The sequence below is a fragment of the Alexandromys fortis genome, unplaced genomic scaffold (assembly GCF_014885135.2).
Source record: "Alexandromys fortis isolate MF-2015 unplaced genomic scaffold, M_Fortis_MF-2015_v1.1 scaffold_58, whole genome shotgun sequence".
Lineage (NCBI taxonomy): Eukaryota > Metazoa > Chordata > Mammalia > Rodentia > Cricetidae > Alexandromys > Alexandromys fortis.
In genome coordinates, this window is record NW_026067940.1 from 368,659 (window position 1) to 385,241 (window position 16,583).

The 16,583-nt window shown below is 35.1% G+C and overlaps 1 protein-coding gene across 2 annotated transcripts in view; it reads left to right on the plus strand.

Annotated features, from left to right (window-relative positions):
- The window catches only part of Glra3 (glycine receptor alpha 3), a 126,750-nt gene that overhangs the window by 45,001 nt on the left and 65,166 nt on the right, over nucleotides 1–16,583 (plus strand). For both annotated transcript variants that reach the window (XM_050147817.1, XM_050147818.1), the window contains exon 3: nucleotides 5,641–5,708. In XM_050147817.1, the coding sequence (XP_050003774.1) occupies nucleotides 5,641–5,708 (68 nt within the window). The remainder of the gene's footprint in view (nucleotides 1–5,640; nucleotides 5,709–16,583) is intronic.

Consider the following 16,583-nt stretch of genomic DNA (forward strand, 5'->3'; position numbering starts at 1 on the left):
TTTGAAAATGACTATTTACTTTGTTAATGGCCTTCTGCATCTTGTTGGTGACATCACAGAGTGGAACGGGCTGCCATATTGTGGAGCTTAACTGGCGATCTTTCTTTTTGTCCTCGTTCTTTTGTAGAAGCATGTTAGTTTGCTCAGGACATTCTTTGACCTTTATATTCAAATCTCTGTTCAACAGAGAGTGGCATTACCATATTTTAGGGAATAAAAATCAACGATTTCAGTGGTTTCTCCTGGTAATATGATATTTACTCTTTAAACCTTTGTGGGGTAATGAAGATGTGCCCTGAGGCATTTGTTCATTAAAAAAATGCTTTAGAGTTAAAATTTTTAAATTATTTTGTCCTAATTTTATTTCCTCTGTTACTATTCATATTTTTTAATTAAAATCACACTTAAAAGATGCTACAAAAATTAATTAGAGAAACAATTAAATTACCATTTACTCTATGCCTAGTGCAAATCAAAGTTTTACAGCAAAGGCCCTTCTCGATAAAAACAAGGATAGCAAGTCGCCTCCTTCTGTTTTCTTTATCTCAATTTCAACAAATGAATGGGGCCCTGAGTCCTTTTACAGCTCCCCAGGCTGTGGTCCCCAGAGTACTGGTATCTGCATCTTATTTTGCATCTCCATCCCATTTTATTTAAAGTGAATGAAATCAACACTAGTGAATTCATGTTTTTCTGTTTAAGGGAAAATCAAGAAGGTATGACATAATTAGTCTGAAAGTGAAGACTGACCCTGAGACCTGTATTCCTGTTGTAATCAGCCAGAGAAAATAGCAGTGTTTTTACTGTTAGGTGGAATCACACCTTAGGAGCCTGGAAATGCCAAATGCTCCTTCCAAATTTTAAGGATACCATCTACCTGTGTGTATGTTCAGAGGCCCTTACTTTAGACTTACATAGAGTGAAGGAAAAATTTACCTCTAACACTTAACTGTGATGTCACATTTTCCTTTTGATGAAATATAAAGAAATGGTGGAGTAAATTCCCTATTCTATTCCTTTATTTAAAAGTTTTTATTTTCATTTATGTACCAAACAGTTTCTCCTCTGTCCCCTCCTCCCTCCCCCCAACACTGTTTTCCTCCCACCCGTTACCCCCATCCACTCCTCAGAAAGGGTAAGGCCTCCAATGAGGAGTCAACAAAGTCAAGCATATCAAATTGAGGCAGGACCAAGCCCCTCCCTTCTGTATCAAAGCTGAGTAAGATGTCCCTCTCTAGGGAATGATCTCCAAAAAGCCAGTTCATGAACTAAGGATAAATCTTGGTTCCACTGTTAGTGGCCCCACAAACTGGCCAAGCCACAGAAATGACCCCATAGTCAGAGGGCCTAGTTGGGCCCTATGCAGGTACCCCAGCTGTCAGTCCAGGCAGAGAGCTCCCACTAGCTCTGGTCAGCTGTCTCTGTGGGTTTCCTAACCACAGGTTCTATGGGTATTTACCTCAATTTATCTCAATAAGATATTTTTTGCTCATCTGTTTGATTTTTCTATTTTCAATTTTATGTTTGAGACTATAATATTATTAAAGTATTTCTCATTTTCCTTTCCTCCCCTGAACCCTTCCTACCATACACCATTCTTTAAATTTATGTTTTTAATGAGTAATTGCATTGCATCCATATAATTATATAAATATAAATATACCTATATTCCTAAATATAAACTGTTCGATCAAATTATTAATTGGATATATGTTTTCCGAGCTGACTGCTTAACAATGGAAAGCCATTTACTGTTCTTTTCCCTGGAGATGACTCTCACACTAACAGCTTTACACATTGCTTATTATTTTTTGTGTAGGGTCGAGGTCTCATGGGACTTTTCCTATCCTCCTTGGGATTCCATTAATGCCTCCTTAGTCAATTCACATTTGGAGAGTCATGGTGGTGAGACTTCTTGTATGTCTCTTCTGATATTGCTAGCAATCATGACCTCACAGCAAATGCACTGAGTGTTTGACTCTTGCAGTCTCTCAAACTTCTCTTTGGCAGGTTTCCTCAGCCAAAGGTATGAGCGTGTTTGGTAGATGTACTCAATACGACTGGGCTCCAAAGCTTAGCCTTCAATTGGTGTGGGTTGCAGAAACAGAAAATTTAATGTTGTAGGCGTGTGTTTTTATACTCACACAGAGGATAAAGATTGAATCATTTTTATGCATCCACCCATATCCCAAACACAAAATTATTTTTAAATCATCTTACCTTCACATAGTTAGAATTTTGGATTTATGCCACATTCACTGTCTAAAATTATTATAACAGTGTGAACATGCACAAGTCATGAATATGGCATTGGCCCCCTTGCTGACACTATTTTAGAAAGAACGTTAGGTCATTCGCAAAGGTCACGAATCATAATCTTGTAATTTTCTACAGCAGTGTTGGGAAGTGAGGAGGAACTTCAAAATTTACAAGCAAAACAGTAGTCCCACTTTCAATTTTTTTTTTTTCCGAGACAGGGTTTCTCTGTGGTTTTGGAGCCTGTCCTGGAACTAGCTCTTGTAGACCAGGCTGGTCTCGAACCCACAGAGATCCGCCTGCCTCTGCCTCCCAAGTGCTGGGATTAAAGGTGTGCGCCACCACTACCCGGCTCTCCACTTTCAATTTTTATAAGAAAGCCTAACTACATATTAAGAATGAGAGCAATACAAAAATGCATCTGTAGGGAAGGGATCTTTAAGGCATTGGAGTCTTATGTACTCCATCGAAAGTTAACAGAAGACATCTTCAATTAATATGAAGAAATGAACCTACAAAGAAGAAATGGGCACCATGGAAGAGCATCCCACGAAACAAGGCAGTGGGGACATTTCCCAGTGCACTGTTGGCAGCACACACACTTTAAACAGGTTGTCTGCTATGTTATAAAGAAAAATATATTGGGTTATAGGACCAAGGAAAATAAAACTGCTACAGTATCTAAAGAGTTGCATACATAGACAGATGGATAATCTAGATATTTCAGACCCTGTGGTTATGACACACTGGAGGAAGCTATGTGGAAAACAATACAATTATCAATTTCGAAAAAAAGGATCTATAAAAAATGAAATTAAATTAGGTATTTTTCTGGCTTCCTTTGTTTTCCCAACTCTTTGTAAATTGACCTAATTCTGACCTATTTTTTCCTCTGAACATTGCTCTTCTGTGAATACAAATTTGTTCCCTTATGTCATACATAAACCTTTATATTCAAACGCCTGATCAACTAGGGGTGGTAACTAGGGGTAACACTCAGAAACATGTGTATCAGTTAATAAGACACTTGGAGAATATTTTCATTGCTACAATAATTTTAGAAAATGAATATGACATAAAATGATAATTTAAATCTGTGCAGGTAATAAGATATCAATAATATTTTTGTGTTTGGGGTATGAAGAAAAGATTTAGTCTTTAGCTTCTGTGTGAGCATCAGAACATATACCTACACCATTAATTACCTCATTTAGATAACTTTAGGTAAATACACAAAGAATCTCTCTCCTTTCTGTTCTTATTGTTAGGATGTGTGTGTGTGTGTATGTGTGTTGTTGTATGCAGATATACATGACATATGCTCAAATGTAGGAATCAGAAGTGGGTATTAAGTGTCTCTCTATATTATTTTGTCCTTTATTACCTTGAGAGAAAGTCTCTCACTGAACTGAGAGTTAGCTGTTTAGGCTATAATGACCAGAGAGTTCCTGAAACCCACTAGTCTCCACCCATCAATGTTGGGGCTGCAGGTACATGTATGTATGTCTAGATGATTTTATTTGGGTACTTAGGATTGGAACTCGGGTCCTTATCTTTGCATAGCACATACTTTTACCCACATAGTCATCCCCCAAGTTTCCAACAAATCTGTTTAAAGAGTTAGTTAATGATTATTTTTCTATAAAAAGAAAGATAAAGATAGGCCTAGAGGCTATTTTCCTATACTAAACTTGAAAATAAATTTACTCTTATGTATTAACTAAGGAAATAAAATAAATTATTCTCATATGTTAGCTTGTATATATTTATATGATTAATTTAAATAAATTTTAAAGCAGAGAAATTTAACCTATACAACAAAATGTTTCATTTACATAATTATCAGCTAATTACAAAACTTGGGGCCAGATAATTGAATGTTTGTAGAATACTATGTAAAGAATATTAGGGGAAAGAACATAGAGTAAGAAAAGGGACTGGATAATTGTTAAGCAACGAATCTTCTCTTTCAATAAAACATTGGCAGAATCATCAAAATTAGCTTTTAGAATCCTAAAAATAAAGCACATGCTCCTAACAGTCTGAGAAGTGTTTATTCAAGAAAATTGATGGAATTTTTAACACCAAAATATATTTAAACTTGGTTTCATACCCAGGTTTATAGTAGTCTGAAATGTAGCACCATTCTAGCAGCTTCTATGAGAACAGGCAGCGCTGGTCGCTCTTTAGATAAGATATCTAGAGAGGGTTGTCACTGTGTGGCCTGTCCATACTGTCATGACAGAAGATAATAATTCCTTGTCTTAGACCATATTTGGGGAAAGTCATGGTTCTCTGGACATTTATTGAAAACAATCAGAAGCTGGATTTCCTCTCTATTGTTCCCAACTGCAAGTAAGAGTCTGTTCAGTATACTAAACAAACCTGAGGTATGAGAAGCTTATGAAACTTGGAAAAGCTCTCCTGTGTTCTGACAACTGTGGAAGCTATACAGGGCAGAGGGCTATGTGTATACCCAGAGGAGACTGAAGAGAAGACCATTCTGACCGAGTCCGGGCCCTGTATTAGGAACAGAAAGGTAAGATAGAGAGTAATATCTTTCTGAGCATAGAAGCTGTTCCTCAAAGAAAATGAAACTCCCTGACTGAGTACATAATTACAGGCTCAAGAAACTCAAACCACTCTCCAACCATTCTGACCTTAAAGCTCACAGAAAAAAAAAAATCAGTGACTAGAAATCACTGTAAATTGCTGACCAACAAAGAATAAAATCTAAAAGCAATAAAAACTGTGAATTGGAGGCAAAGGCGTGTTTGGGACTGAAGGTGTACCACGACACATTGTCTAGCTATGTATCACCATAGCTTATGTAATGCTTCTAGTTTTCAACAAAGTTTTAGAAGACATGCAGAGACAGAAAAATATCCTAAGGAAAAGAACAGAAGAATTTCTCTAAAGTGATTCATATGTGACTATCTTTATCATGTGACTATCTTCCTCATGTGACTATCTTCATCATGTGACTATCTTTATCATGTGACTATGCTCATCAGACAGTCAGAAATCAGCTACTAATTCTAGGTTAAAATATTGACTCTGCCTTCTCCTTTCCTTCTTGCCTGTACAAAGCCCGAGATCAACCAAGATTGGTTGCATTTGGTCTTTCTGAGGCATGAAAATAGACCTCCACAATATGCAGTCTTTATATTCACTAGAATACATTTTTATATACGACACAGTGTTTATGTTCAAAGGACGTCATACCAACCTTGAGAGTTTTCACTAAGCGCAGGAATGTGTATCTGTGCACATATAAAAACGAAAACCCCTTTTTTTTTTTACAATGATGAAAAGCACAGAATGACTTGGACATATTTTAGGTAGGCATCCATCAGCCTCTATAATAGTCTTCTCTTTTTCCAGGGCCTCCAGTTAATGTAACGTGCAACATATTCATAAACAGCTTTGGCTCCATTGCAGAAACGACTATGGTAAGTCTCTCTACTTCGTAAAAAGTTTCACACCTGATTAATTTGTAATTACGTTAATGGGAATTGACAGCTTAATTTGATATAATGAAGTTTTAATAAATGAACTTAGTGGAATGTCTAAATTGCTATCAACTATAGATAATAATATCTATCTAGAAACTATTAAAGAACAAAAAAAGCATTAAAAACAAGATTGGATTTTTCTAACTCAACACTATAGTGTTAGGGTTCCATTTAAAATTAAAACCCTACCAGATTGTTTATTTCCAGTATTCAACAAAGCCACCATATGCATACTAGTATATACCTTGATATTTCATTATTCTCCATGCTTATGGTCTACATGTACCGTACTCTTGCGTATCCTACTAAATTCCCTTCTCAAGTGAATAAAGCACTTTCCCAAACATAAGAAAGATTTATAATAAGTGATAGTCCTACAGGTACAGGCTTCTCATCCCAACTACTCAGGAGTCTGAGGCAGGAAGATCACCGGTTCAACTGCAGTGTGGGCTGCAGAGTGAGGGGCAGGCTAACCTAGGAAATTTAGATGCTATCAAACTGAAAAAGTGAAGGGAAAACGGTGAACTGGGGAGCTGTGGCTTCATGCCAGGTGCTTCCCCAGAAGTGAAGGCTTAGGTTTAGACCTCAGTATTATAATCAAAAGAAACTCAAAGCTAAAATAATCTACACAAACTATAATTAGTGTGCATTTTCATCTAACAATGCTGTCTTACTGAGGGAACTACATACAATTAGGTTAATAAGGCCCGAGAAAATAAAGCTGAGCATTATAGATATACCAACTTTATTTTTAATATTAATTAAATATTATGTTGTACATTCTTGTTTGATCTGTCATACTAATCGATAAATTTAGCTGACATAAAAAAGGCAAAAATATGCCATTGAACCACTAAATATCTGTAAAATGATCTAGCAGCCAACATTTAAAACAAAGTGTGATGGTTCTTATTATACTGTATTTCTAAACTTAACAAGGATAATTGACATTACTATCCCGGGTAGACTTAACTAAACTATCATATAAAATACTTGAAAAATTAATATTCCCAAATCTGTCATAAGAAAATGACAATCATTTGCATATTTCAAACTCAGATAATAATGAAATTTCTTATGAAATAAAACAAAAATTTGCTAATTTAATGGGGAAATTATTTTTGCTGTTAATTGTTTTGGATTTAAAAAGAAAGGAAATGAATTCATATCAACACAAAGAATCTTTCAGGCACCATTTCCGTCAAATTGCTGCATTACTTATCATCAAGTCGCATCTCCATGGTCCCCTCCAAATGCAGTAGTTAGAGGAAAAAGCATTGACTAAGAATAATAAGGCTCAAACTTCAATGGATAATAAAGATTTGTAGAATTATCTTTAACACAGCATATAAATACATATGAATGTGTTTTAAAGCAAGCACAGGAAATGATACAATTTCTTATATAAGCACAGTGTGATTCTGTCAAGAATCTACCTTTAAAGTAGCTGTAATTGGTTCAGACTAGCATCTTCTAGAGTCATAATGGGTAGTTAGTTCATCTCCTGTATATGTCTATGCTCCATCTAAATCATCAAAAGAAAATAACAACAGGCTTTTTTCTGTGTAATTCTGTTTATATTTGGGTTCCCTGGCAGCTCTCTCATCTTAATTTATTCTATACACGAACTACAATCCTAAAATCTTGGAAATACATTTCCTTTTATTTCTCCTGTGCAAGATTGCTTCCAGAAAATACCTTCCATAACAACAGTTGGAAAAATTTGCTGTCTTAGTGAAGGAAGGCAACAGAGCTTGACTGAAATAGAGGAACTCTGATTTTCAGGTTCCTGAAGGATTCTGTTCTTTATGAAGCAATTCCCTAGCCCGCCACTAAACTGTCCACCATAGCTACAATATGACTCTGCTGACTAAATTTGTTAACATTTTGCATTGTGAAATACAGTAAACATACAGATATAACAAACATTATGTCCTTCTTGCAGTATAGCAAAAATTTGAAGTCTTATATATTGTTTAGTAAATGTTAGTTCTAAAGGCAGTTTTAGCAAATGTCTCTCTCTTTTGACAGTCATGAGTAGGTATAAGTAAAGATTAATAAAGACCCCAGAGATTAATTGCTCATTAAAACTTCACATTGGTGTCTTTCTTTTTTATTCTTCCATCTTACTAAATATATGATACTATTATTCTCATCCAAATGCTTTGATTAGATATTTTAAACGTTTCATACTATCAGCTACTACAGTTAAAATATGGTTTCCATTACTCAAAGTAATAGAGGGGAGTAAAACTTGCTACCATACTTTGATCAGAAGTATCAGAAATTATTTTGCTTCTAGTTGATTAAATTGCTATATTTTATTCATACTGCCCACCATCATTACTCTCCAAATAAATTGCATGATACTTCAGTAACTGTATTTGTTTAAAATTTCTTTAACAAATTTTATGCTAATATATGTTAACATGTTTTACATTAATTTTATGCTAATAGCATGTTAATATTTTGTGTGAAGTTTTACTCTTTTGGCTTTTGCGGGGGCACCCCCCAGCTCCCAAAACAATCACAGGTGGAGACTTATTCTTAATTATTAATACCTGCCTTAGCTTTGCTTGTTTCTTTCCAGCTTTTCTAACCTAAATTATTCTAACTACTTTTTGCCTCTGGGCTTTTTCCTTTTCTTACTTCTGTATATTTCACTCTCAGTCTTTCTCCATGGCTGGCTGGGTGGCTGGGTAGCTAGCCCATGACATCTTCCTCCAAATGTTCTCTTGTTGCTTGCTACTTCTCTTCTTCTAGATTTCTCCTTCTATTTATACTCTCTACCTGCCAGTCCTACCTATTCTTGCTCCTGCGTCACTATTGGCCATTCAGCTCTTTATTAGGACCATCAGGTGTTTTAGATCAGCAAAGAATCACAGCTTTACAGTGTTAAACAAGTGCAGCATAAACGAAAGTCACACACCTCAAAATAATATCCCCCAACATAATATTTTTATTACAATTTATTTATTTGTTTGTTTTTACTGTGTGTGTGCATGTGTGTATTTGCCCACACATGTACATGCACACCACAGTGCACATGTAGAAGTGAGAGGACAATTTATGGATTTTGGATTTTTTTCCCTTCCAACCTGTGACTTGTGAGGACTGAGCTTTGGTTGTCAGAGTTAGAGGTAGCTGCCTTTATGCATCAAGCCATCTTTCCAGCCCCATATTTTTAAATATATTCACATTATTCCAGTTCTGTTTATATATGTATATATATATACAATCTAATTAAACTATGATTGCCCATTAGATTAAAAGAATATAACAAAGATATTAAAAATATTTTTAGGCAATCTTTCAATAGCTACCTCTCCAGTACCATGTCTGCCCACATGTCCCCACCATGTTGATAATGGACTGAACCTTTGAAACTGTAAGCAAGCCATCCCAATGAAACGTTTTCTTTACATGAGTTGCCTTGGTCATGGTGTCTCTTCACAGTCATAAAAACCCTAAGACACCATGTATTTTAAGTTTATTCCTAAATATTTATATATATTTACTAAAGATTAAAATCTTTAATAAACTGTAGCACAAGTCTAATAGCTCTTAAAAATAAAAACTCAGAGTTGATATTGGAGAAAATACAGAGATCAGATAGACAAAGGAGCAACACAACAGCCACCTTACCTACTCAACTTCCCAGCTGTAAAGAGAGTGAGTTCCTGTCTCCTCCCACCTTATCACTTCTTCTCTCTCACTCCCTATCTGTCTGTACAGACTCCAGACCTCTATGATTAGCTAGTGGCTAGCTCCACCCTCTGATCTTCAGGCATGCTTTATTTGTGCAAACAAGAACCTTTTTTATTTTAGGGTAGTTAATAACTAATGAACATTTGTAAAGGTACTCGTGTGTGTGCACGTGTGTGTGTGTGTGTGTGTGTGTACTAAAGCTACATTAAGAGCTCTTCTCATTCTATTGAAAATTGTTATCATTAAAAAATTATATAAAGTAAAAAACTTCTAGTGAGGATAATAAAGGAAATGAGACCTCTTATACATAGCTGTGGGGAATGCAAATTAGTACAGGCAAAATCAATAGGTAGTTACTCACAAAACTAAAACAGGACCTCCCCTGTGACTAAGCTATACCACTTCTGCATCTATAACAGAACTCAAGGTCACCATATCACAGGTGTGTGTACATATCAGTATTCACTACAGTGCTGTACACAAATAATAAGTTAGTGAATGACCTTAGAGATTCATCTACAGATATATAGTGGCCATGTGGTATATATCTGTAAGCAGATTCATTCACCTGCAAAAAAAAAAACTGAAATTATGTTCTTTCTGAAAAATGGACACAACTTGATATTATTATATTAAGTGTAATAAATCATACTCAGTAAAAATAATGTATATATTCTGTTATTTGAGAATTCTTTATTTTATATAAGTATCCCATATTTACATGTATACACACATATATATGAGAAATTATCTAAGGGAATTGCATGGGTCAACAGAAGAAGGAAGATGAAGAAAATGGAAAGGTATTAGTTTGGTTGAAGTCTATGATAACTTTGTATGAAGATATCTATATAAACCATGGCTAGGTAATGTACATCTATGTAATAAAATATTGTATACATGTGTCTGAAAGTTACCCTTAAAAGAATATCAATTTACATTTCCTGGAAGTGACCTTTGTCAGACCAAGAATGTTTTTATTGCTTTTTAAGTCTTCTTTTAAAATTTTATTGAGTGTGTTTGTGTTTGCACATGCATGTGTATGTGTGTGTGATTGTGTGTGTGTGTGTGTGTGCGTGTGTGTGTAAATACATGGCATGACACTTATGTGGAGGTCAGAGAACCATTAACAAGCAGTTTCCCTCTTTCCACTTAACTGGGGATCAAAGTCAGTTTTTCATGTCTGGGAACAAGTATCTTAACCTGCTGAACCACTTTGTGGTGCTGTAATTGACACTGTGTTTTCTCCAGTGATATCCTAGGGTTGAATAAAATAAGGTGTGAATTCTCCTTTATTTTTTTAATATCATAGAATTTATGGGTTGAGTTCCAAAGAGCAAAACATAATTGAATTGTGTGCATAACATTCACTTTAATAATTTACTATATTTTTGTAACTGCTATATTTAATTTTCTAAAATTAATTTTAGGATTTTTTTATCAGTTTTAGCTTTGAATTCTGAACTGTAAATTTAGTATCTCACATACTTAGAAAAAGATTTTAATGTCAGTATGGTGTTTGTTTCCAAACTAGTTAGAAGTGTTTGTTCTTCCTCTATTGGTTAAGACCCTTAATGTAAAGATTATTTCTTTCGTAAGTACGTGGTCTGTTCCAACAGTTTAATCTGTCTAAAAGCATTTAATAAGTTCTATTTCTTGACCCAATGTTGGCCCATTTAGGCTTTCCCTTATTTTTTGCATTGTGATCCTAGCCTTTAATGGCTGAACCATCTCTCCAGCCCTGTTTAGAATTTTCCATTGCAACAGCTTAACCATAGCTTTCTTTGTCAAGGAATACCTTCAATTCCAAGATCTTTGCTAATCCTTACATTCTTTGCTAATCATTATAAGCTGATATAATGCTTATTATGAAGGATTTCCTAATTGCATGGTGTTGCATATAGATAGGTAATTTTCCTATTTAGGCTGAAAATTTTATTTTTCTCAAAACATAGTTTGCTTTAATATACTTGACATAGGTAAATAAAGGACAATTTTCCTTTTGTCATTTCTGTATTTCGACAGTTCTGTGTCTCAATGGTAGTGTTAAATCGATTCTGTTGTCCCTGAAATGTGAGTTAAATGTTTCATTTCACAATAAATAGAACGTGGGTTAATAATGTTTAAACGCACTTGTCTTTTTTCATCTCTCTTCCTGTATAATTCAGTATTTCCTTAAAAAGAATTTGTTTTTCAACTATCTTGATGCAAAGATAATTTCATTATTTTCAATGAAGAAATAAATATGTTCAGAAAATAGACTCTGCGGGGTTAATGGTGATACAAGAATGCTTTTTTAAATGTGAGACATTAAAGAGAAATTCACTATAACATATTTTTCATGGAAAGGGTAAGGAAATGTGCTCAACTTAAAAGAAGCCTTTTTCTGTTCTTTTGTAACTTTTGCCAGAAATGACTTCTCGGTCCTTCAAATCCATTGCCGATGAGTGAGGTTCACTTAAAGGCATTCTCTCTTTTGATGAGTGCTGTTATAGCATTCACAGAGCAATCCTATGTTACATTAACAGATTAAATGACTCATTTCACTTCTTTTGGGAGTTGCCTAGAAGCAAATAGATAGCCTTTTAATATTAATAATGGATCTGTTAACATCTTGACCTCACAGTATTACTTTTATAGTACTGAAGCCATCCCAAATATAGTAATAGCTTTGGTCTGGAGTACTTTTAATTCCATGTATGAGTAACCAGTGACAGGCATCACGAATGTGTTCTGAACTGTGGTTTCTAAGCATCAACAAGAAATAGGTGCATTTATGGGAATAGTTGAAGAAAATAGATGTATGAGATTGTTGCCCACCTTAGTGACCCTTATCAAGTTTACAAATAAATCTCAGCTCAATATATTCATCCACAAAACATTGCATAAACCATCATTTCTCAAAAAGAAACTCTCTGAAGATCTTTCTCTTATGTTAGATATCCTGTAAGGAATATTATGATCCACAACTGTTTAGAGAGAGTATAGTGTTGTTAAACAAACAAATTGTTTAAAAGCATTTTTTTAATAATAGGAGAAAAAATGTGACAAAGACAAAAGATGCTGATGACTCAGACAGTAAAAGTATAAAGAGTAGGGCAACTTCAGATCCTCATCTCTGTGATGTCTATCTTTTAGACCTTTGTCTTTCTGGAGTTTCCTTATGATCTGTAGATTAAAAAGTTAATTACATAGTATTTATAGATTTGAAAGTTTTGTGATGAATTCTTCAGTGTAAATGTAAAGATACATGTCACTTATATTCATTTGTCTCTAATCTGGATTTGCAATGATGGTATTGTCTCCATGTAGATCTCTTTAGAGGGGGGGCTTGGCAAATAACTATTAGCTACCAGATCAGTTAAATTCCTTCTCTTGATGGACAAATGCCACAAAAATGACAGGATCTCTCGATCTCATGGAACAGTTCCTGGAATTCATCTCTGTGTTCTTAGAGATAGTGAAATGCTGAAATAATATCCTACAAATATCATTTTAACTGCCAACGATAAAGTAAGATTGGAGACCATGTTCTCTAAAATGATTGGGAGCAGTCAAAGCTTGTCACTTTGCACTGCAGTTAATGTGAAGTATGTGACAAGCAAGATCACTTGTTCCTCTACTACTAACTGCATCTGGCAGATGCAGAAGGGAAAGTTAATACTGAAGCCTTGAAGCGCTCACTATCGCACTGATTGGTGGCAACTTTTTCAGTTGTAACCCAACTGTATCTGTCTAGATTGGCTACAAAACAAAAGTCCAGCTAACTTGGTATCGGAAGGGCTCAAAACGAGCCAGTGTGTCAAAAACCTGGGTCTGCACCACTATGCATTGCCAAGTACACCAATAAAAAAATGGGAGCTTCCCACTAGATAGGATCTCCCTCCTCATCCCTACTTTATCTCTTTAAAAGGAACTTAGTACATGGAAATTAGTTTTACAATGAAAGAAAATGAAACATTTTGCTTCAAAATTCTTTGAAGAGATTTAAAAGAATAAACCCTTTGCCCTATGGAGAACATGAAAAATAATAGTTTCAGTAACGCAGTAAAGTAGTACTATAATCCGGGCAATCCTTTTTAAATTATTCTTTAGTTGTTGTGGAACATTGCCAACACTCCAGAGTGTAGTTTAATCATAAGACAAATAATCCTGTCACAAAGTAGTATTAAAGGGCTCAATCCAACAAAAAAAGAACTTATTAACATATGTCTAGAAATATTAAATAGATACATCAATTATTCACAAATAAATCCTGAACAACCTTCATTTGTGACCTCATTTACTTCGTCTGTTGAGTTGAATGGAACATTATTTTTATCCCTGAGACAAGAAATGTACCTAGAAATTCTCTCCAGACCTTTGAGCAACAAAATATTCCTCTCTCTCTCTCTCTCTCTCTCTCTCTCTCTCTCTCTCTCTCTCTCTCTCTCTCTCTCCCTTCTTCTCTCTCTCCTTTGATCACCTTTGTTCTTCCAAAGAAGCTTTGCTTTAGGACTCTCTACCACAGCTGTTTGCAAAAACAAGCAGACCCCATCAGAGGCAATAAGATAGGTTTAACCCATTTCTCCTGTGGACCTCTTCTTTCAGCCCTAGGTTGTGTTTTTACTTTTCCACCTGACTTTTACAGTTATTTATTATACACACCAGCTTCTTTCAGGCTTTTTACTCACTGAAGTTTTTTTTTTTTTTTTATAATCATTTGCTGAATTACAGTCTGTAAGTTTTAAATAAGCATTTCAAGAAATAGCTTCAGTAGACTAAAAACTCCAACTCTAACTATATTTTACTCTTCATTTCATTTTAGCTAGATATAAAGATAATTGCTATACTTCATCCAATGCTGCTTAGATTAAAATTCTTAATCAAGACTTAACAGCAGACATGAACAAATAAATTAATAAACATATTTTTGTATCTCTGCTTTGCTTTAGTTTCCCTAAGGTGATGATTTTAGCACTGTTTTTTCATTACGCCTCCCTCCAGAGGCCCTTACATAGGTTTTTCTATTAGTTTACTTCCCCGTGAGATTTTAACGCCTTGTTTACAACACATATTTATGTATCTACTGTGAGTATTTCTTTTTTTGTGTGAGTATTTCTTAAAAGGATGATTTTTCTAAACCACTAAAAGTTAAATTTCTGCTCTCTAGAGAATAACTTGTATTTCTTGAGATTGAGTATTCAACAGTAATGATTTGATGGTGGTAGTTATGATCATGGCCTCACAAATGTTAGGAAAATATTCTATCACCTTGCTAGATTTCCAACCTCCAGAATATATATTTGTGTGGTATTCATAAGTATAGTTAGCACCAACTAATCTATCTGTGTTCCATGGTAAATTGGATGAGCAATGACAATTAATATTATGAGAAGGAAGTAATATAATGTTATTTCTCCATATATTTTCAAAATTATTAGTAGATGTATGGTGAAAGCCAAGTTAAATTTTCTATTTTGTTATTATACTGATGTATCTTTTTTCAGATGTTATTTTTCAAGTTTTGCATGTAAGCAAATTGACATCTGCATTGACTTGTGATACATTCAAACTACTTTCAGACTTTTTCCCATACTGGTACAAGAAAAAAGTTTTATTTCATTTATATTGGGTGATATTTTATTCTTTTATTTCACTCATGTAAGCATTATTAAATCATATTTTTAAATATTTGATAAAAATTACTTTTAAAATATTCCCTGCAAAGATTATTCTTTGTTTTCCCAATGACAATAAAGTCAGTATGAGTAATTTTCTAATTTTTTTTTAATTTTTGATAATTTCTTTTATGTATGCAATGAAATAAAATCCCATCTCTTCCTTCTTTCCCTCTCCAACCACATCAGACCTCCCCTCAAATTCATGACTTTTTTTTCCCCTTTTCTTGATAATTCTCTAAATCTCGTTTGTGAATCAGTGCCAGTTTGTGAATCAGTGTGCAGCCATGCACTAGAGCATGTAAAATTATCCATTGCCTTATCTTTTATAAAGAATTGCTCTCCTACCCCCAGCAACTACTCATTGCCAATAGTTCTTCAGTATAGAGTAGATCCTGGATATGACCTATACCATCTGTGCCAGGATTTTGTCTGTCTTGTGTAGGTAACCACAGTTGCTGTGATGGTCATGCCATGCTCAGAAGACAGCATTTCACAGCAATCCCCTGCCCATCATCTAGCTCTGACCATTTTTTTCTATCTCCTTTTCTGGGATACCCCCTGAGCTTTGTTGCTAGTGGAGGTTGTAGGTGACATTCATAAAGATGCTGTGTTCACGGCTGAGCACATCGTTTCTTATTCAATGTACTTTTATCAGTTACACATCTCTCCACTGACGGCTGTCCACAGTGAAAGAAGTTGGATTAAAATCTCTGAGCATCTCCAAAAATGAGAAGACTAAGAGTAACAAAGGAGAGATGATAATCTAAAGAGATAAACAAAAGAACTTCATAGAGAATCATAAAAACAGCAACAAGAGAGCAGCTCCTACCCTTGAGAGGGGAAACTGAGCCACAAACACAGGGAAATCCAGGTAGTTCTAGTTACAACTGTTTAGCCGTCAGCTACACAATGACTCTCCAGTTCTCAATAACCTTGAATGCAGTCAAATGGTTTAATGTGATGATGACGCTTGCTATATATCAGATGAGAAATGGAGAAAACAAATCTCTTATCTCTCAGAGAACTACAACTTAGGGCTGTCTTGAGAGGGGCACCTATTGGTTGAGACTGAGCTGCTCTGAGAAGCTGAAAACAAGCCATGGCATAGGGGCGTGAAGATACTCTACTGTATATACTAATGGAAGATCAGAAGGGACAGCAGGGGAGAGGGAGAAGGTTGGATGCATGCCCACTGGTGGAGTTAGGCAGCAGGGAGCTGATGAAGGCAGGCCATTTGGTTAGTGAATCCACGCTATTTGATAAGGACTAAAACACAAAGTTTAGCATGACTGCAGATATGGAACTCCCTAAGTGCCCTCCAGGGACAGTGGGTCACTTGGCTTGTGTTGCTATCTCACTGTCATGGGTAATTAGCAGCAGGTGGGACTTTCAGCCTTGGGACCATTGTAACATTTTATTTACTGCTCTCCTTTTTATAGTT